At 30.0% G+C, this 17805-nt stretch overlaps 2 protein-coding genes across 3 annotated transcripts in view; both read left to right on the forward strand.

The window, feature by feature from the left end:
- Positions 1 to 17177, forward strand: part of LOC130890746 (histone-lysine N-methyltransferase Suv4-20) — a 28787-nt gene extending 11610 nt beyond the window's left edge. For both annotated transcript variants that reach the window (XM_057795036.1, XM_057795037.1), the window contains one exon: positions 282 to 17177. In XM_057795036.1, coding sequence (XP_057651019.1) covers positions 282 to 393 — 112 coding nt within the window. In that variant the 3' untranslated portion in view covers positions 394 to 17177. The remainder of the gene's footprint in view (positions 1 to 281) is intronic.
- LOC130890759 (60S ribosomal protein L44) overlaps positions 1 to 17805 on the forward strand; it is a 315570-nt gene that overhangs the window by 122843 nt on the left and 174922 nt on the right. The window lies entirely within an intron of this gene.

The following is a 17805-nucleotide window of genomic DNA, read 5'->3' on the forward strand; positions in this document are numbered from 1 at the left end:
TTAAAAAGAGTACAAAATGAATTGAACGTAAGCAAATTTACTCCATATTTATAAATTTATATCAGAAATGTACACTTGTCCACTTTTATATCGATAGAAAACATATAGTTGGTCAGAAGATCAAAAAGGCGCATTGGTTGTTTATTAATACATTTTTATAAGGTTTTTGAACCGATATATATTGTACATGTTTCTTTGGTACTCTTCATTTATTTGTTTATGTTAAATAAAAATATACAATTTGATTTTTCCACATGTTAAGTGTTTCATATTGTTTATAGATTAGCTGAAGCAGCCGTTCCACAGATTCCCATGAAACGCTTAAGGCTTAAATTCGGTAATGAAAGCCATACTATCGACATCCCGTCCACTAGCACTAACTATCATACATGATAGGAACTTATCATAGTCCGTGGTTAAGACTTCATTTAAAGTGTGATTCATAAATCAAGTGAAACGAACACCATCAACGTTGGTATCTGACATTTTGCAAAAGATGGAACATAATTAACCACCTAATTGATTTTTTATAAAAATCTTCCATTTATTTTTATGCATTCAACATAAATACTTAGAAGTGGATACAATGTCTAAGAAGAATATTTTCAAAGTGTCGGAATAAATCGCATACTAAAGAATGTAAATTTTTTGTATGGAAACATTTAAAATTTAATTTTTTAATTCATATGTGAATAATGAAAATTTCTACAAATAATGAATAACTATAACCGAGACCCTCTAATGAATTAGTTAATTTATATTGGCAGGTTAAGAATTGATTTATGATATTTTCATCATGGTTTCATCGGTTTATTGATGACGGCTAGTTGTTTTAATATAATGTCTGAGAATAACCTTATTATGTACCAAAATACAAACTTCATATTAAAGGTGCTTTACTTAGTTTTTTTAATATTATAGTCCAGTGTCAAACTCAAACTACAGATATTTTATGTCATTGTACGTGTACTAAATTTATTCAAAAGTTCCTAGAGCTAACAACTTCGAAGAAGATGTTGTGTTTTTTAAGCATATAAAAAAGTTAAATTTAAACTTTGTACCTTGTATAAGTCTGCTATAAAACTGCATTTTCTGATGGTTTATGTATAACTTACCACCAGATATAGTGAAATCTATCATTCAAAAATAGTAAATGATCACCAAAATTAAAACCTCATTTTAATGCGCAATTATAACCAAAGTTTTTACATCTTACCATCCTATTAAAGCAATTGACTCCAAACAAATCATTGTCAACCCAAAAAATAGTTAATAAATACTAATTAACCACATTTTAATTTAAAATGACATGCAAATATTTAACATGACGTCCTATGAAAGTAAATTACTTTAGGTTAATAAGTAGTTACTGAAACATAGTAAACAAACTCCTTGAAGATTTTTCACTAAGGCCAAGCTTTTTATGTCCCTAATTACCACTTGCACCTTTTCTGTTAGAAATAAACGGCAATTTAAAACTAACTAACCGATTAATTTCCTTATCCTTGCACCATATGATTTCAACCCATAGTTAAATTTAACTTGTTGCTTTGAGTAATTTGGTTAAAAATAGGCATATCTGTACTATAAACTAACTCCAAGGAGCACATTTTTTTGGTTATGTCGCTGGTGTATGTTTTTTTTTTTAAATTTGCCAAACGAAAAGTGATATCCTGTTGCATATTAACTTTTTCTTTTATTTAATGCTTCATAGCTTGGATTAAGGACCAAGATCGCTAGTTCTTTAAATGTGGATGTTTATTCTCGACTGCTCCTAAAGTATAGTGAACATTTTTTACACATGAATTTCTATATGAAATAAACTAACCTCACCTCACAGGCAGTTGATAATACATGCTCAGAAATGAAATGTGCATAGGGATAGATGAGCTCAAAATGCTGTATGTTACCTAGTAACAATAATGGTAGTTTATGGTGCAAGTAGTTAGTAGTACAAGTCATTAGGAAACTCGTTAAGTCCTGCTCAATACGCTTAAAAGGCGAAATCACTTAAAAATGTCAAGTTGTCCATGGTCTGAAAGTGTTTTGCTCTATTGTATACTCTTCTTGGAAATTCCGTATTAATAACAATCCAAGATGTCATACAACTTGTCACGAAACACACAGATAATATCAAGAAAATCAAATTCCTACGTTTTTTGAGGTTAGGATTTAGACAGAAACTGTCAATTAAAATATAAATCCTCCAATTTCGGTGGTTTAATTTGAAAGAGATTTATATCGATTTGAACTGTGTTTTACTTGCGATGCAAGTGGCCCTAAATTAATTAACCACTATCAAAAACATGATTTTTTGGGGCGTTTATTCAACCAAATGTGTAAAAATGAAACTTACAATTTTAATGATCCCTTATTAAAAACAAACGTAAAGCCAGTCTATTTAAAATTAATAATAAATATTTTGAAAATCTAAGAAGAATAAGTTTCTGCAATAATCTACTGCACAATTAATGCTTTCTTAGCTTTGGCTGGTCGTCCTCTTTTGCGTCTCATTCCAATGGGAATAGCTTTTGCCTCTGAAGAAGATTGGAAACGCTTAAGACGAATTGCCAATTCAACGAGATGCTTACATATATAATCATCGAGAAACTTTGGGCAATTGCATGTGTCGTGTAACCAATTTGCTTTTTCTAGGAGCATTATTACTTCCCACTCGCCAAAATGTTGCTCTTTGGATTCGTCAGAGATCTCCCCCGACCTTTCATAATTTTTACAATCCAAATCCGAACCAGCTCGAATTCTATATGATCAAATTAGCTCAGTGTTAATCTTTAATGACACCTGCTTTTGCTCATTGGTAACTTTCTGTTCACATCTTTATAGATACTGTCGTTTTATTGAAGGTTTCCAGAGTAGTGTTTGTAACAGCTATGCGCCCAAATACCAGAAGTAAGAGCCATTCGTTTTCAAAGTAAATAACCAAATCATTTTTGGCTCTTCATTCGTCCAAAAATTTTCGCATGCTCGATGAAATATCTTTTTTCGATTTTTTTGCACACTTTGTTTGCATCTTCTTTTTATCATGCGCCCAGCACATTCTTAAGACTGTATCGGTTCCAAACGTGCGAGCAAAGGCAGTTTGTATTGCCTTGGCTGCATTACAGACCAAAACTTTACAAGTTAAAGTGTATGAGTAGAGGAAGAAGTCTTCCGTTCGTTCTTCTGTTGTCAGAGCTAATCCAAATAGGTGAAAATGTTTATCTTTGTTTGTAGTTCCAATCACAAGTACTGGAAACCCTTACCAAATGAGCTTATACGCGACATCCGCGTGAAGAACAGAACATTGACTTGATAGACCAATTAAATACTCATAGTTAACATGAACCGGAAGTTGCTATCTAAATAATCTTCGGAAATTTAATAGGCCACAACAAAACTTCGTGATCGTCATTAGGTTTTGGAGAGTTTTTTTTTTGACTGTAATTCAAGGTCTCCCAAGGTTATTACTGCTGACCCGTACTTTTTCTGACCTATGATTTTAAGATAATTGTTTAACTGTAAGTTAGTCGGCTGAAATAATCCATTAATTTTACTCAAGTTCTTCATAATAGATTTAGGTTTCGGACGCAGTTCCAATAATTTTTCTATTTCCTTTTTCATTGTCTCGTTTATTCTTTTAGTTGACTGACAGTCACAATTTTCACGATCTTAACATGTTTCAGTACGAAATACTGATATATCATGATATGAGACGTCCCAAATAAAAGATAAATCACAGCAGAATACTGAATTTTCACTTTGTTACATCGATAGTAACCTTTTACTCCTTCTTCAGTTATTTGAATTTTTTGTATTGACCAAGTTTCTCATTTTTGATAGATTCCTGTCTCTTGAAAACCCAAGCTTCGCGTTACCTTCGACGTTTTTTTGTATACCTCGTGATTTTATCACTGGTCTTTATCTGATTCCGTTGAAGAACTCAACAGCGGTCCCTAAGTTTTTATTCGCCATTACAGGGAGGAAACAAAACACACTCAATAAACGCAAGTGCTCGCACGTAACTGACTGAATGTGAGCGCGGCGGTTACGGTACGATACCGAGGGAGGAGCTTGTAAACCGGAGACGTAACTTAATATGGCATCACTATACTTATTTGGTAATGTGCTGACATTTTATGTCCATCATATAGGTTTATCTAGGTAGAAAGTTGTTCGCTAAGATTTGGTAATCATGTACTAAATTTATTCTTCGAATACAATTTGAAGTGCGGGCGTCACTAAATATATAGGATTATTGTAATTTTACACTTTATTTTTTGGTGTTAAGTATATATTTTTGGTAAAAGAGTTAAGGGTACCGAAGTAGGTCCCTTTTTTGATGTCGTCACAGGTATTTTCTTGTTTTGCTCTATTGCTTCAATTCGTTATTATACGCCATTGAAAAATTAATTCAGTGATCACCACCTCAGTTTTATTTAAGAAAAATTGAGTTCAAATTATTCTGAGGAGTTTCATTACTTTCATCTTCTGCTGTTTTTGATTTCCAATTTGAATAATTGAAACAGCATAAACTGATAATTTTAATAGTCCATGGTAGTATTTGATTTTCCAGAAAACTGCATAATACCTAATTAAAAAAAAAAACTAGAAAGCTGGTAGAAAAATTTACATTTGTCTGGCAAAAAAATATGGTTCAAGTTTATAGATGGCGGTTTCTTGATATATGCTTAAAAACTAACATCAGAACTATTTTTTTAAGGTCACTAGCTCCGTTAGAAATAGCTTTTGGATAAGTTTAGATGGACCTGTATATTGTGGAAACCAAAAAGATAATTATGCATACATGATTTTTATTTTTCCCAATTTTTTTGTATTATTTTAACTTATTTTCTATGAAAAATTATTTTTGATTTTATACTGTAGATTTAAACGTTTATCTGGAAAACCTTTTTTTTTAAATTGGATTAAATAATACTTTTATTAAAGTAATTTGATTACATTAAATGTATCCATACAATAAATAAATCCAAAAATTGAGCAGTATTTACAAAGGATTTTATATATATAAAAAAATTTCATTTTAAAGTTATTTTTATTTTGTTCTGTATAAATTCAAGATTCACTGTAGCATTTTCAAGGCTTGTATAAAAAGCAACCAGTGAAAACATATTTTTTTCAAAAACTTTCAGAGCTCGTTTTAAAATTGTTTCGTTTTCAAAAAACTATTTTAATGAAAATTATAATTTTGCTTCATAAAAATTTTGAAAAAAGACGGATGGGTGGTTGCTTACAGCTTGAGTATTAATATTGGTAGATATGGTTTCCATCAATCCGTTAACTGAAGGAGAAGCAAATATAAAGGGGAACACATGAACAATGTAGACAATGTTATTTACCGTTACATATTTTATCAAGTTGTTCTTTGTTCAATTGCTTTATAACTTTCTTGATAGTTCGATTTTCATTCACAGATGAACTTTTTTCAAATATCCGTTTTTAAAATAATATTTTAAGTAATTTTTTTCAAAATTAAGAAACCGGTTCATAGATTTAATTCAGTGGTATATTACACTACAACCTAAGGTCTATCGTGCTTTTTTTAATGTTTCCGGTTAGCCATCCAGTTTCAAATTTTCAATTAATTCTAGTATCTGTGATGGCTTCGAAGAGATTGGATGTTTACTCCTGCAGGTTTCTTGTCTTCTGTATACTTCCAATGATAATGCATAGTTTAGTGAGATCCCAAATACTGTTTAGATCAAGCAGTATTATAGTTTCAAAGCACCATTTTGGAGTGATCTCATTTGGGAAGGCACTGACAGAATATCCTCCTTCCGAAATTATATAGGAGCATTTTCCTACACCACAGAAAGGCCATTAATAATAGGCATTTGTATTTTTTTTTTGGTTAGGTGTATTGATCTCATCATTTTGTTTCATCCCTGTGAGACCAGTATCCCAGACTGAAAACACTGAAATTCTTTCTTATTTTATCAGCATAGTTCTGCACGTATTTCTGCGTACAAGACCTAACTCTTTGATAGACTCTGATTCATCTGCATACTATTTAATGAGATTTCTTTTGAAAGTTTAGGTGGTGTCCAGTCTTTCTTCGTATTTAGCATTGTGATAAATTTCTTTTCAATATGTTACCACCTTTCCAATGAAAGAAACTAAATTTGATATATTTGTAATAGAAGTACTAGCTCTGAGATTTTTGATAAAAAATTTAAATCACACCATTTCTGACATTTAATATCACTAGATTTTTTTTTTGAAATTATAGCTCTTATTTTGTAATAAAACTGAAAGAATTGTATGTTGTAATTATAATTTTCTTCTAAATATTGTGAATAATCCTGAGTCTGTGATAAATCCAGTATGTACAAAAATATAACCAATATTTGGAGCCAATATTATCTAATTTAAATAGTATAAATTAATAAATTAGTAAAATTTATTCATTGGAAAAAATACTTGAACTAGAATTGTTATAAATTATTTACAAAAGTTCATTAACGCTTGTTAATTACAATTTTTTATATAAAATATAAATATCATTTTTAGTCCAATATCTGAACTATGTGGTTAAAAAAAATGCAAGAAAAAGAAAAAAAAAAGAAATTTGGGAACAGTTAATAACTTCTACCTTAACTGATTTCAATAGCTTGTTTGACTGCATTGTACTGCAAAGTGAAATTTTGTATAAAATAAAAGTGAATATTCTTATTGAATTGCCATTTTATAAAATTCCATTGGTTCGCTTGGTTGTGTATTAACTACAACTTTATTCCTACAAAATTCACCTTATTTATATTGTTCTAATTATAGAACTGTCTTTTATTTAAAAATACTTATTAACTTTGTTTTATAGAGTTATAACCACTTCTATACTCATATTTAGTCTATTGAAAACATAAAAGGAGAATTCGCTGAATCTTGGAAGGAATTTAACAATCTATATTTAACCAAATTCCAACTAATCCTACTAGGTATGTATGGATTTTGGAGTATACACTGCGAACCAAAGGATCTATTGTGTTCCTCTTTCTTGCTGCGATATTGGAGAACAAACCAGCTGATCTGATATAATACTTTTAAAAAGTCTAGATTGTGGGATGGCTATAATTGCCAGAGATCTTCGATTTCCATTTCAAGCGTATATAGAAAATATGGAAACCGATTATATTATTATATTATTTAGTTGTGTAAGATGCGCATACACACAATTAATAGTCGATGGGATATCTATCACTCCTCATTCCTTATTAATAGTACAGAATGATTAATCGAAGAGCTGTGGCCAGTGCTCCCCTTCATTCGAAGGATGAAAAGAGGACAAGGAGACGAAGATACTCTGTTCATCCTATATTCAATAACAGATTACTACATGGGACATTCCACATGATACATGTAAGAATTACCCTGAAAATTTTCTCATCGTGTGCAGAATAAGTGACAGAAGTTTCGACGACACATAACCGACAAGAAATGATTGAAACTACTTAATGATCGATTATTTGATTTACTTAAAAATGGGAGAAATACTCTTACACTATTTAATGGTTATTTCATATAAAATTGCTCGTGATTTTTTTCATATCCCGTCATTGTATATGGTTACCTCAGCAAAAGAGTGCAAAATAAAATGAAATTCCTGGATAATATCTATAGAAAATTATGAGTTATCCAATTATGGTAAAGAACAAGGCAATGACAGCTCCTCAACAAAAAAGTGAAAATCATGAAATATAGGAGAGCTCTTTTCAAACTTTATCGATGAGAATTACTAGAATAAAGCCAGAATAACGTTATGAATTCAAATTTAACATAAAAAAATTGTAGTGTCACTTCCTTGGAATGAGTTCCTATTCTGTATACTAAATCTATGTGCGGATCAACCACCAGTAAGTTTTTGCAAGAATGCAGCTCTTTTGTATGTATCAGAAAACAATATAATCATTTAAAACCAACCAAACTGATTTTGAATGTACTTAGTAGAGATTTGAACCCGGTCAATTTCCTATTATCTCATCGTAAAGAATATGGGAACTTTAGATCAAGGAACAATGGACCTCAAAAATAATGGAAAATCGATAAAATCCCATTATTCACAAGTTATTTCTTTGTCAACGTCAATTTGAAATATAACCAGGATCATAGGATATTACAGCTAGCTGTGTTAAAATATAATAAGAAAGTTAATCTATGGTTACTAAAGGAAGTGAAATCAATATGAAACTATACTCAATTTGCTCCAAAATGTTAATAACTATTAGCTCTTAAGCTCTGAACCTTATAAAAAAGGCAAAATTGTCTATATTTGTAAAATGGTACGCTCTATTAGACAGGGGAATTCTTTGAACACAGTAAACCAGGGGTGGGCAAAAGCCGGCCCGAGGGCCTGGTACAGCCTTTTTGCTTACTTTATCCGGACCGGATTTTTTTTTAAATCTCTAATGTTGGTTTTTTGCAAATATGATAATAAATTGGATTTTATGTAAATATTTTTAATCTATTGACTTCATTTAAAAATAACGTACATTATACAGTGCGCAAATTGTTCGCAAGTAAGCAAGACAATTTATTATGACTATTATCTATTATTAATTGTCAAATTTCTTTGTCCTATTGCTTTAAAAAGACACCTCTAGTATTTTTGCAATCAAAATTTCTTGGGTAGGGGAAAACACCCAAAAATCTCATTATGGCCCGTGCTTAGAAATATTTGCCCACTCCTGCAGTAAATCAAAAGGATGTTTTGTTACTTACGAGAGCAGAGATAATGATATTGTATAATACTTATAGAGATAATTATTGTTTCTGCTGTGTTTTTCAATACCAAATTACCTGAATTATAAATAATAATAAGAATAAATCAGTTCAAGCCCCAATATTCGGGGGTTTAATTTGATAATAGCTAAAGACCTTTAAACATGGTTTAACACACGGTGTAATTCAAAAAACAGATTTAAGCTAGTATTAAAATGAATGAACCTAACGCTGCAAGTGGCCATTAAAGTGTGTTCAGTGTTCATATTTGTCTAATTTTGCTTGCGTATAAATAGCGTTAAATAATAATCGACTCCAACTATTATTTTGTTTTTATTTTTATTAACTAGTACATTTTATGATGTGAACATCAAATATTTAGTACCATTTCTGATGATCCCTTCACATTGTTTGAGGCTCGTTTCGAAAACCACGTTATCGTCTTCAGAAACTGCAGATAAACTAAACAATTTTAACTCTGAAGATGATAACTTAGTTATCGAAACGCGCATCAGACAGTGTAATTATAAGTTTTAGTGTTGTGATAGTATAAACAATATGACTATCACTAACGGTTCAAGAAATTCGAACTTGGTGACCATGTTAATCTTGAATTAAATTACTCATTTGTGCACTTCTTGTTTGTATTTCCAGCACAACACCAAATGTTTAAAAAGAATATAAAATTCTAATTCGAATAACCAAAATTTTTCATTAAAGTCGTAATATTGTATAAAGTAACGTTAGTCTCAGTAACATATCATTTGTGACTGACTGACGCACTTATTATCTTTTCATCAATGGGAAATAATTTCATTTTTGGGGTACTGTTTTTTTGTAACTATTATGAAAGGAAAATAATTGTACGGAAAATATTGGAATGACATAATAACAGTGATTGGTATCCACTGAATAGAAATGTATATTTATCTTTTGTTATTTTTCCTGAGCTTTACCATCTTATTTCTTGAAATGTCGTGTTTCCTCCTTTTCTTTTTGTTCTGAACCTTCTGAGTGTGTATATGTATACTATTGATAAATTACTTTCTTTTACTTCTAAGATCAAGAGCGCTATTCCAATATATTATCTACCAATATCTTTTTGGCATATAATCCTACTATTTTTGTCTCCACTGAATAGAAATGTATATTTATCTTTTGTTATATCTCCTTTTTCATCTTATTTCTTGATTTGTCGTAATTCCTACTTTTTTCTGTTTCCCACACTCTTTCTATGATTTTGAATATTTTATATTTTAGGTTATCTCCCCCATATTCTATTAGTTCATTCACTATTTCGTCTGTTCCTCCTTTTTTATTGTGTTTCAGTTTGTTGATTATGTCATTACATTATAGTTCGTTTTCTATTTTGTTTCTTTATATGTTGATATAATTTTACATTATTTTTATTATCATTTTCCAAGTTGTCTATACTATCATTTAGCCGTTTTATCTTCTTTGTTTTAATTGTCTTTGTGCTCTCGTTTCTTATTTTTCTATATAATAAAGGAAATATTGCTACTAATGTCTTTGTTAGGAAATTATTACTTGCATTTATTTGGGTAGAGTACACATTCATTATTAACTGATAATTATTATTATAACTTCATGACATTAGGGTACTTAAGAGTTATATTATACAATAATATAACTTTGTATTGGCTTCAAATTTTCTAAAATAATAATATTAAGGAAAAAGCTACAGAGAATGCTTGAAATTAATCTAAACGATGTTTTAACTCTTTTCGTATCTGAAATCAAGTGTAGTACGGAGAAATATATATCAGTGTTATGTGTAAATCTTGCTACACGTGAAAAAATAAATGTTGAAAAGGATCATTGATAATTTTGATGTAGACTTCAAATGTCAATAAGTGTTATAAATGTTTAAACACTGTTAAAAATCTTCAAACTATACTTGTAAACATGTTGTAACGGACGTTCTTATTTTCAAAAATATTGCTTTATAAACTTTGAAATTATCTATTTATAGGTTACAGTATTTTAATTCAATTGGAATAACCTCAGAATAAAATGAAATTACCCACTAGAAGTTAACTCAAAAGTTAGATATTTGTTAATACTCGGTAACAAACTTATTAAAATAATAAGCTATTACCAAAATGATGTGGGATATCGATCTAAGGCAATTAAAAATCTAATTTTATTTGTGTGATAAACAAGTTGTATTCTACTATTCGCGAATATTACAAAGTGGACGACATCTGTTAATTTTCTTTCAAACTTTAATAGGGGTGAACAAGAAATCTAGAATACGAACTAACTTTATTGTTTTATATACAATAGAAAGTATAATTTGACATTTTGGTTTAAATAATAAAATAATATACTTGTTTAAATCGTTTTTCTGACATAAAAACTACATATCCACAAGATACAACAATAAAAAAGGATAAAGCTGTAGTATTATAAATGTAATAGTTCTAAAATCCTATTCTAGTGACCAATAAAACTCTTGTTCACTTTTTTGTTAGTTTCTTGTAGATATTCAAGTCTCTTCCTCCACGAACAAATGTATTTCCAATCTTTAACTACATCATTCAGATTAATTGTCTCATGAGGCTGGGAAGTTAGACTTGATGTCTGTAAACACAAACTTTTGATAGTTTTTGAATTTGTTCCTTCTAGGCCACATAGTACTAATGTACCACTTTTAAAATCGCTTCACCTTCTTTTAGTGGTCTGCTTATGACTCCAATATATTTCCTGATGTTAAAAAGGGTTACTTATTTCTTTTCCATTTTTAAGGACTATCCGCACATATCCGTGACCGGACGGCACCGTTGCTCTCCGTGTTTCGTAGTCTCCGGTGACATCCGTGATAAATTTTTCTTTGACATTCACACAGTACCGTACCTTTCCGTGTCAATGTTCTTCAGTGATCATACGTGTCTGCTCGAGTTATCTCAGTTTTCTTTCCATAATGAATTTCAGTACAGAAGACTTCGCAGTAATTGCATTAACTTTAAACGAAGAAGTAAACTCTTTTTCACGTCCGTATTTAAACTAAAACTATCGGCGAGGACATATTTATTATTTTCACGGTGGATACCGTAAGGGCATTGAGAGTGTCGGAGAGTCACGTTGACCACGCGCCGTATTTCCCTCTTTAGTTTACTAAGAATTTCAATGTCAGCCGATATTTTTTTTCCTCTGAAGGTCACGGTACGGTACGTCACGGATATGTGTAGACCGACCTTTAGACCTATTCTTAAACATAACTTTTTTTCTTCAAACCACACATACACATTTAGGAAATAACGGAAATTACAAATATAAAGAAAATTCTACCTCTAAAAAATCACTAAAAACACAAAAAGCATAAAACATCCTTACAGATTGTATTGTGTTGTTCACCGCTATAGAAGCCAAATTCAGCGTCATCTAGCACATGTGATTTTCGCCAATAACGACTGGTACTTCCAAATAGGTATTAAAAATACTGTAAATGTTATTATACAATTGGTATTAATAAGTCAATTTTATCCAGTCAAATGGAAATAAAACCTAGCCATTAAAACCTATATTTTTTATTTAGTTGATTCATAAAGTATCTCACCATATTCTTATCCTATTCGAAATTTAATTATTAAGGGTGGATATTAGATTCTTAGTATATTATCAAGCAATAGTATTGTTTAGAGTTCTGAAGCCATATTGCTCAAAATTGCTTGTTTGTTTGCTGCTTTTTCTTGTGTATAATTTTATCAAGAAGGTTACTGAGAAGAACAATGATCTTAAAATATAAGGCATTTGACTGAATCTACGCTTTTTTTGGTTTAAAAATATTTCGAATCTCGATTATGAAGCATTTTTAATGTACAAAGTTATTCAATATAAATTACTCTGCACTGTTCACCGTTACTACCCCCTGTAGAAAGAAAATTTATATAAAATTTGTGCGGTTATGGCTGAATATTGTTAAAATGCTCCTTGTTTTTTAATGAAATACCCCGTATAATATTAAATATCAAGAATATATGTCATATATTAGTTTTCCAGATACTATTTTCAAGTTATTAAATTTTGAAAATATTTACTAAAAATATAAAACAGTTTTCTAATATATTAACTTATATTCTTTTTGTTATTTACACTAGCTAGTTTCTAGGGTCACATATATTTTTGAAATCAATAAGAAATGCTATTTCAATAGTTAAAGAATATATACAGAACTTTTAAATACTAAATTTACAATAGCATAACGAAATTCAGTTATACCCACACTACTTTTATGTGAAGCTGCTTTTCTGCAGAAAATAATAACGACAATAAGGGGTGGGTAATTTATAATTAGAAATCATAGTATGTATTTTATTAGTTTATTATCATATTGACAAGGATATGCTGCATATATTTTTTAAGAACGTCTTTACCTTATAATTAAAAATAATTTTATATGGCACAAGATTTGTGTGCCGAAGACTGTGTATTTATTATTTTTAGTGTAATTAAATGTACAGTGATAAAAAAATTTATGGATTTAGTTGAATTGTAGCATTAATCGTAATAAGAAATCAATTATTGTAAATACTTCATTTTATTTATTTTTACAAGCATTTATCACTAACATCGTATTATTTTTATATTTAACAGAATGGTACCTTGAAAGTCAAGTTATTTCTTGAAATATATTTATATGATTGAAATCTTAGTTGAGAACATCTTACTACTTCCAAAATGTTTCTGATGGTTGGTCATGTAATGTTCCTATCAAAATTAAAATCAACAGTTTGACACCCTCTAACAATGACTAAAATTGAATTTACACTGGTATGATTAACTGACTTTTTGGATCTGTAGTTGCTGTATATTGATAAACTTAATTTTCTGTACATTTTGACCGTAGATATGTTGCTCATAATTAAGGTGACAAGATTTTTAGAGGGGCAAAGCGAGACAACTCTGAAGGAGGGTGGAGGGGTACCAACAATAATTTTTATCATCAATTTTCATACAGAATAAAAATAATATCGTAATATTTTTTTTTAATTTTTAACATAAATACAATTTTTAAATATAAAAGAATGTATAATATTTTATTCCTTGACATATTTTTAATTTGAGTGAATTTGTTTCTGTAGATTATTGTCATTTTTAAAAATATTGTAAAAATCTTCACAAAAATATGTCAAATTATATTTGACACATAAAATGGTTTTCAAAGTTTCAACACTTAATTTTAATTTTTTTGATGTCTACACTCGATTTACTGTATAAAAAACGCGTTGAGTCGTAGCATTAAATCCAGGTAAAGATAGTGCATATTCCACAATTTTTAATACTTTAATATTGTATGGAATATAGTTTGTTTCCAAATGATGGAATATTTCTAAATATTTGTATTCTACTGTGATTTTTTCTGATACCCAATATTTAAGCTTTTCCTTATCAATACATTTTTTTACTAATGACACTTCATTAAAAAGATCATTTTTGGAAATATTACTATTTGGGAATTTTTGAGGAATATAATCAAATGATTTTCGCACATCGTTCCAAATAAGTTTTGGTTTTAATGTAACCCAACGAAAATGATCAACATCATTACATTGTACCGTCCAGTCTTCCAAATAATCTTTGCAGTTACTATAAAACTTTTTGACATGGCTCATGATATCCTGACGATTTATTGCATCTTGCTCTTCGAGCTGGCTTATACAATTGATAGTTAACGGTAGAAAATTACTTTCTAACCTCTCTTGATATTGATATTTTAAATGATTAACTTCATTTGCCACTTCGATTGCCCATATTTTTATAATATTTGTTTAATTAGCTTGCTAGCACGCAATACTAACACGGAGTCTATCATCCGAAAGACAAATAGAATGTAACTGGGTAGCAAAAGCAATATGTTAGTCGTCTTAGCCCGTAGGCTAAGTCGGGACTTTTGAAAAACGTCGCGGGACAAATTGTGAAAAATAGAGACATCTCGTCACCTTACTCATAATGATTATACTGCATAATTTTTATCAGGCTCTTCAAATCACTTGATTCGATATGGCATTTGTGGGCAAACAATTTCAAGGTATACAAGTGAAAATAATTGTTAGTCTCGTTTTAAGTACAGTTTACCTATAAAGTCAATGAAATGAAAAATATCTTCAGTTCAATCACAAAACAATAACACAATGTACTTTCTCTCATAGCAGATAATTCTGTTAGCCCACACACGCCAAATTGAAAAATTTTGTATTAGGTCGTTGGAATGTCTTATTCACAATTCAAAAATTTGGTAGAAATCCTTTTCGTTTATAGCTGTTTTTGTACCATTGTTACCAATAATTGATTTTTGCTCCATTCCATAGGCATTAACTATTAAAATTGCTTTCTAAGCTTCTTCAAGCATTTGTTCAGGAATGAACTCTCTTCTGTTGTTTCCATAATTGCAAATAAATAGTAACACCTCCCGATATTTTCTATTTAATTTCGCTTATAATGGAGCAAGACAACCTGCAATGCAATACAAAATGCAAGCAAATTGTAGTTTGATAAAATTTTATGGCATGCAAGTTGAAATTGTAGGGAGAAATCTAATTATTTTTGTTTCAATATCCAACCAAATGCCAGTCTGACCAATTGGAGTATTATTAAAAAATGTTTTCTTTCTTCAAATATAACCTTATTAGTGATTTTGGCTGCAGTCAATATTCAGTTTACTTTTCATTTTGGAGAATAGGCAACCGCATAGAAGAGAAAAGATTTAGTTTTGATTAGCTCAAGTTCTGATGCAATGGCACGAACATTGCATAATGCCAATCAGCTTGCAATATTCATTATACACAATATTTTGACATTTCAAGAAATTGTCTTTTAGTTTAGAGGTAACAGAAGAGTTCCGATGAAATTTCGGCGATTTCGATATTGAATAAATAATGTTATTGAAAACAGTAATTAAGTATTCATAATCTGAACATCATTTCTTTTTTCTTTCCTTCCTTTTTAGATTTTCAAAAATCGAGGTATCTGTTATGCTAGCAACAATTAAAAAAAACTTTCAAGGCGCCACACTTTCCATATTTGTAATATATTCTCATTTATTAGATATTTCGACAATTTTTTTTGTATTTAGATAAATTCTTGTTGAAAATTAACTGTTGAAAATTTATCAGGAATATTACACGAAGTACATGTAAAAAATTGCCTAAGAGCATAACATGATGTAAATATAAAAATGTAGTCTTTGTAAGAAAACCGCGAAATTAAAAATTTAGATATGTCTCCAGAAAATTTTTGAATTGTTTTTTATGAGTCAACGTTAAGTAATAGAAATGTTTTAATAGCATTATAATATTTAAAGAGGATAACAAGGCTGCAATTACAAGAAAGCAACTCACCAAGATTTCATATTATGTAATAACTCACGAAATATAAAATCATTTTGCATTGTTGTAATTTTTGCCATCCGAATTTGTGATCTACTTTTATGTTACATTCTGACTAGTTTTACGAAGTAAATTCATCATATACTTTGTTGGTTAGGTTAGGTTCTCACTTATTTTTCATAAAGATATTTGTGATAGTGACTCATGCTATCCAAATATTTTACCAAGTTCTTCCCATGGAGAAACCCTATCAGGTCTATATTTCCTCTACATCTTTCTGGATTGATCCTAAAGTCACATTACAGAAATATATTGTTACCTAGGTAATCGCCAATAAAATGTACTATCCCTGGCACATTAATGTCTGTTGCTTCTTCTGCATTGCTAATAAATCATCTAATCTCTAATTCAGCCATCCTTCTTCTTGACAGGTTTACAAGTGCTTTATTTACTAGAAGACCTTTTAGAAGTATGACATGATATTCTTACTAAAAATAATTTTCACTAGTGACCATCACTCGTTTCGCAAACCAACATAGTTTATAAGGGTTAATTCTGTATCCATCTAAATAGCTTTCCAATTACCGCATTTTAAGTGGCGCTGTTTTGCTAGAAAATAGAATGTGAGGATTGTGAACTTTTTTGTAGATCTATAACCACCAGGTATTGTTCTGCCAATGAGGCTTCGAGGCTTTTCAGACACTTCCAACAATTGTAGTCATAATTCAATCAGTGTACCCAAAAATCTTGACAATTTATACATCTAAATCTTCACCACTCTGTTGGTATATCCAACAGACAAAGAGAAGCAACAGAAGACTTTGTTTATAATTTATATTGATATTTGAATTACGGTCATAAATTATACTTATTTTGTGCAACTCTGTTAAATTTGAATATTCGTTTTAAACTTCTGGAGACAGCCCTTAATGTATTGATTAATTTATTGACCTCATATTTCTATATATTTTTTTTAAATATACTTCTTTGAATTATTTTTTATTCTTAACAGATAATATGTTCCTAACTACCTATTCTTGTATTAAACTTGACTGTATATCCTGCATCAACCGTAATAAACTTTTTTTTATTTGATCTCATTTGTTTTTATTCTGCGTGAGGTTCTGGAAAGTTTTACGAAAATCTACTTATATTCATAGAGTAATATTTCAATGGAGTTCAATTTGTCAATAAAATTAGTTGAAATGCTAGAGCATATTGGTTCAACTGCTGATGTTTACTTCTAGTGTAAGAAAAAAATCTAACGTAACTATAACACACAAGAGCATTACACTTGGGGGCGTATGAAATAAAAAAAGGAACACAATAATTTTTTGGCTCTCAATGTACACCACACCCCGAATCATATGCATGTATACAGCGTACTGGAGTGGAATAATTCATTTTGCAATTCAAGAGTTTCAGAAGTTTCATTATGCAACTATACTTCCACTTTCAAATTACATCCCGCTGATTTAATGACAAATCCATGTTCTAATAGAATAGTTTTAAAACATAGATACTCTTCAGATAACAGCATAGTCACGTTTGTGTTGATTTGATAAGCGTTTGATAAAAAAGGACCCCTAAATTCCTTAAAACCATTATCAGCATTTTGTTTATTTCTGTCTATTGCAAATTGTTTGTGTGGTATTGTCACTGTCGGTTTATTGCAATGAGCTAAAATTCTCTTATTGACCGCGGTCAGAGAGAAACGTTGGTG

Source organism: Diorhabda carinulata, chromosome 2, assembly GCF_026250575.1.
Source record: "Diorhabda carinulata isolate Delta chromosome 2, icDioCari1.1, whole genome shotgun sequence".
In the NCBI taxonomy this organism is placed as follows: Eukaryota; Metazoa; Arthropoda; class Insecta; order Coleoptera; family Chrysomelidae; genus Diorhabda; species Diorhabda carinulata.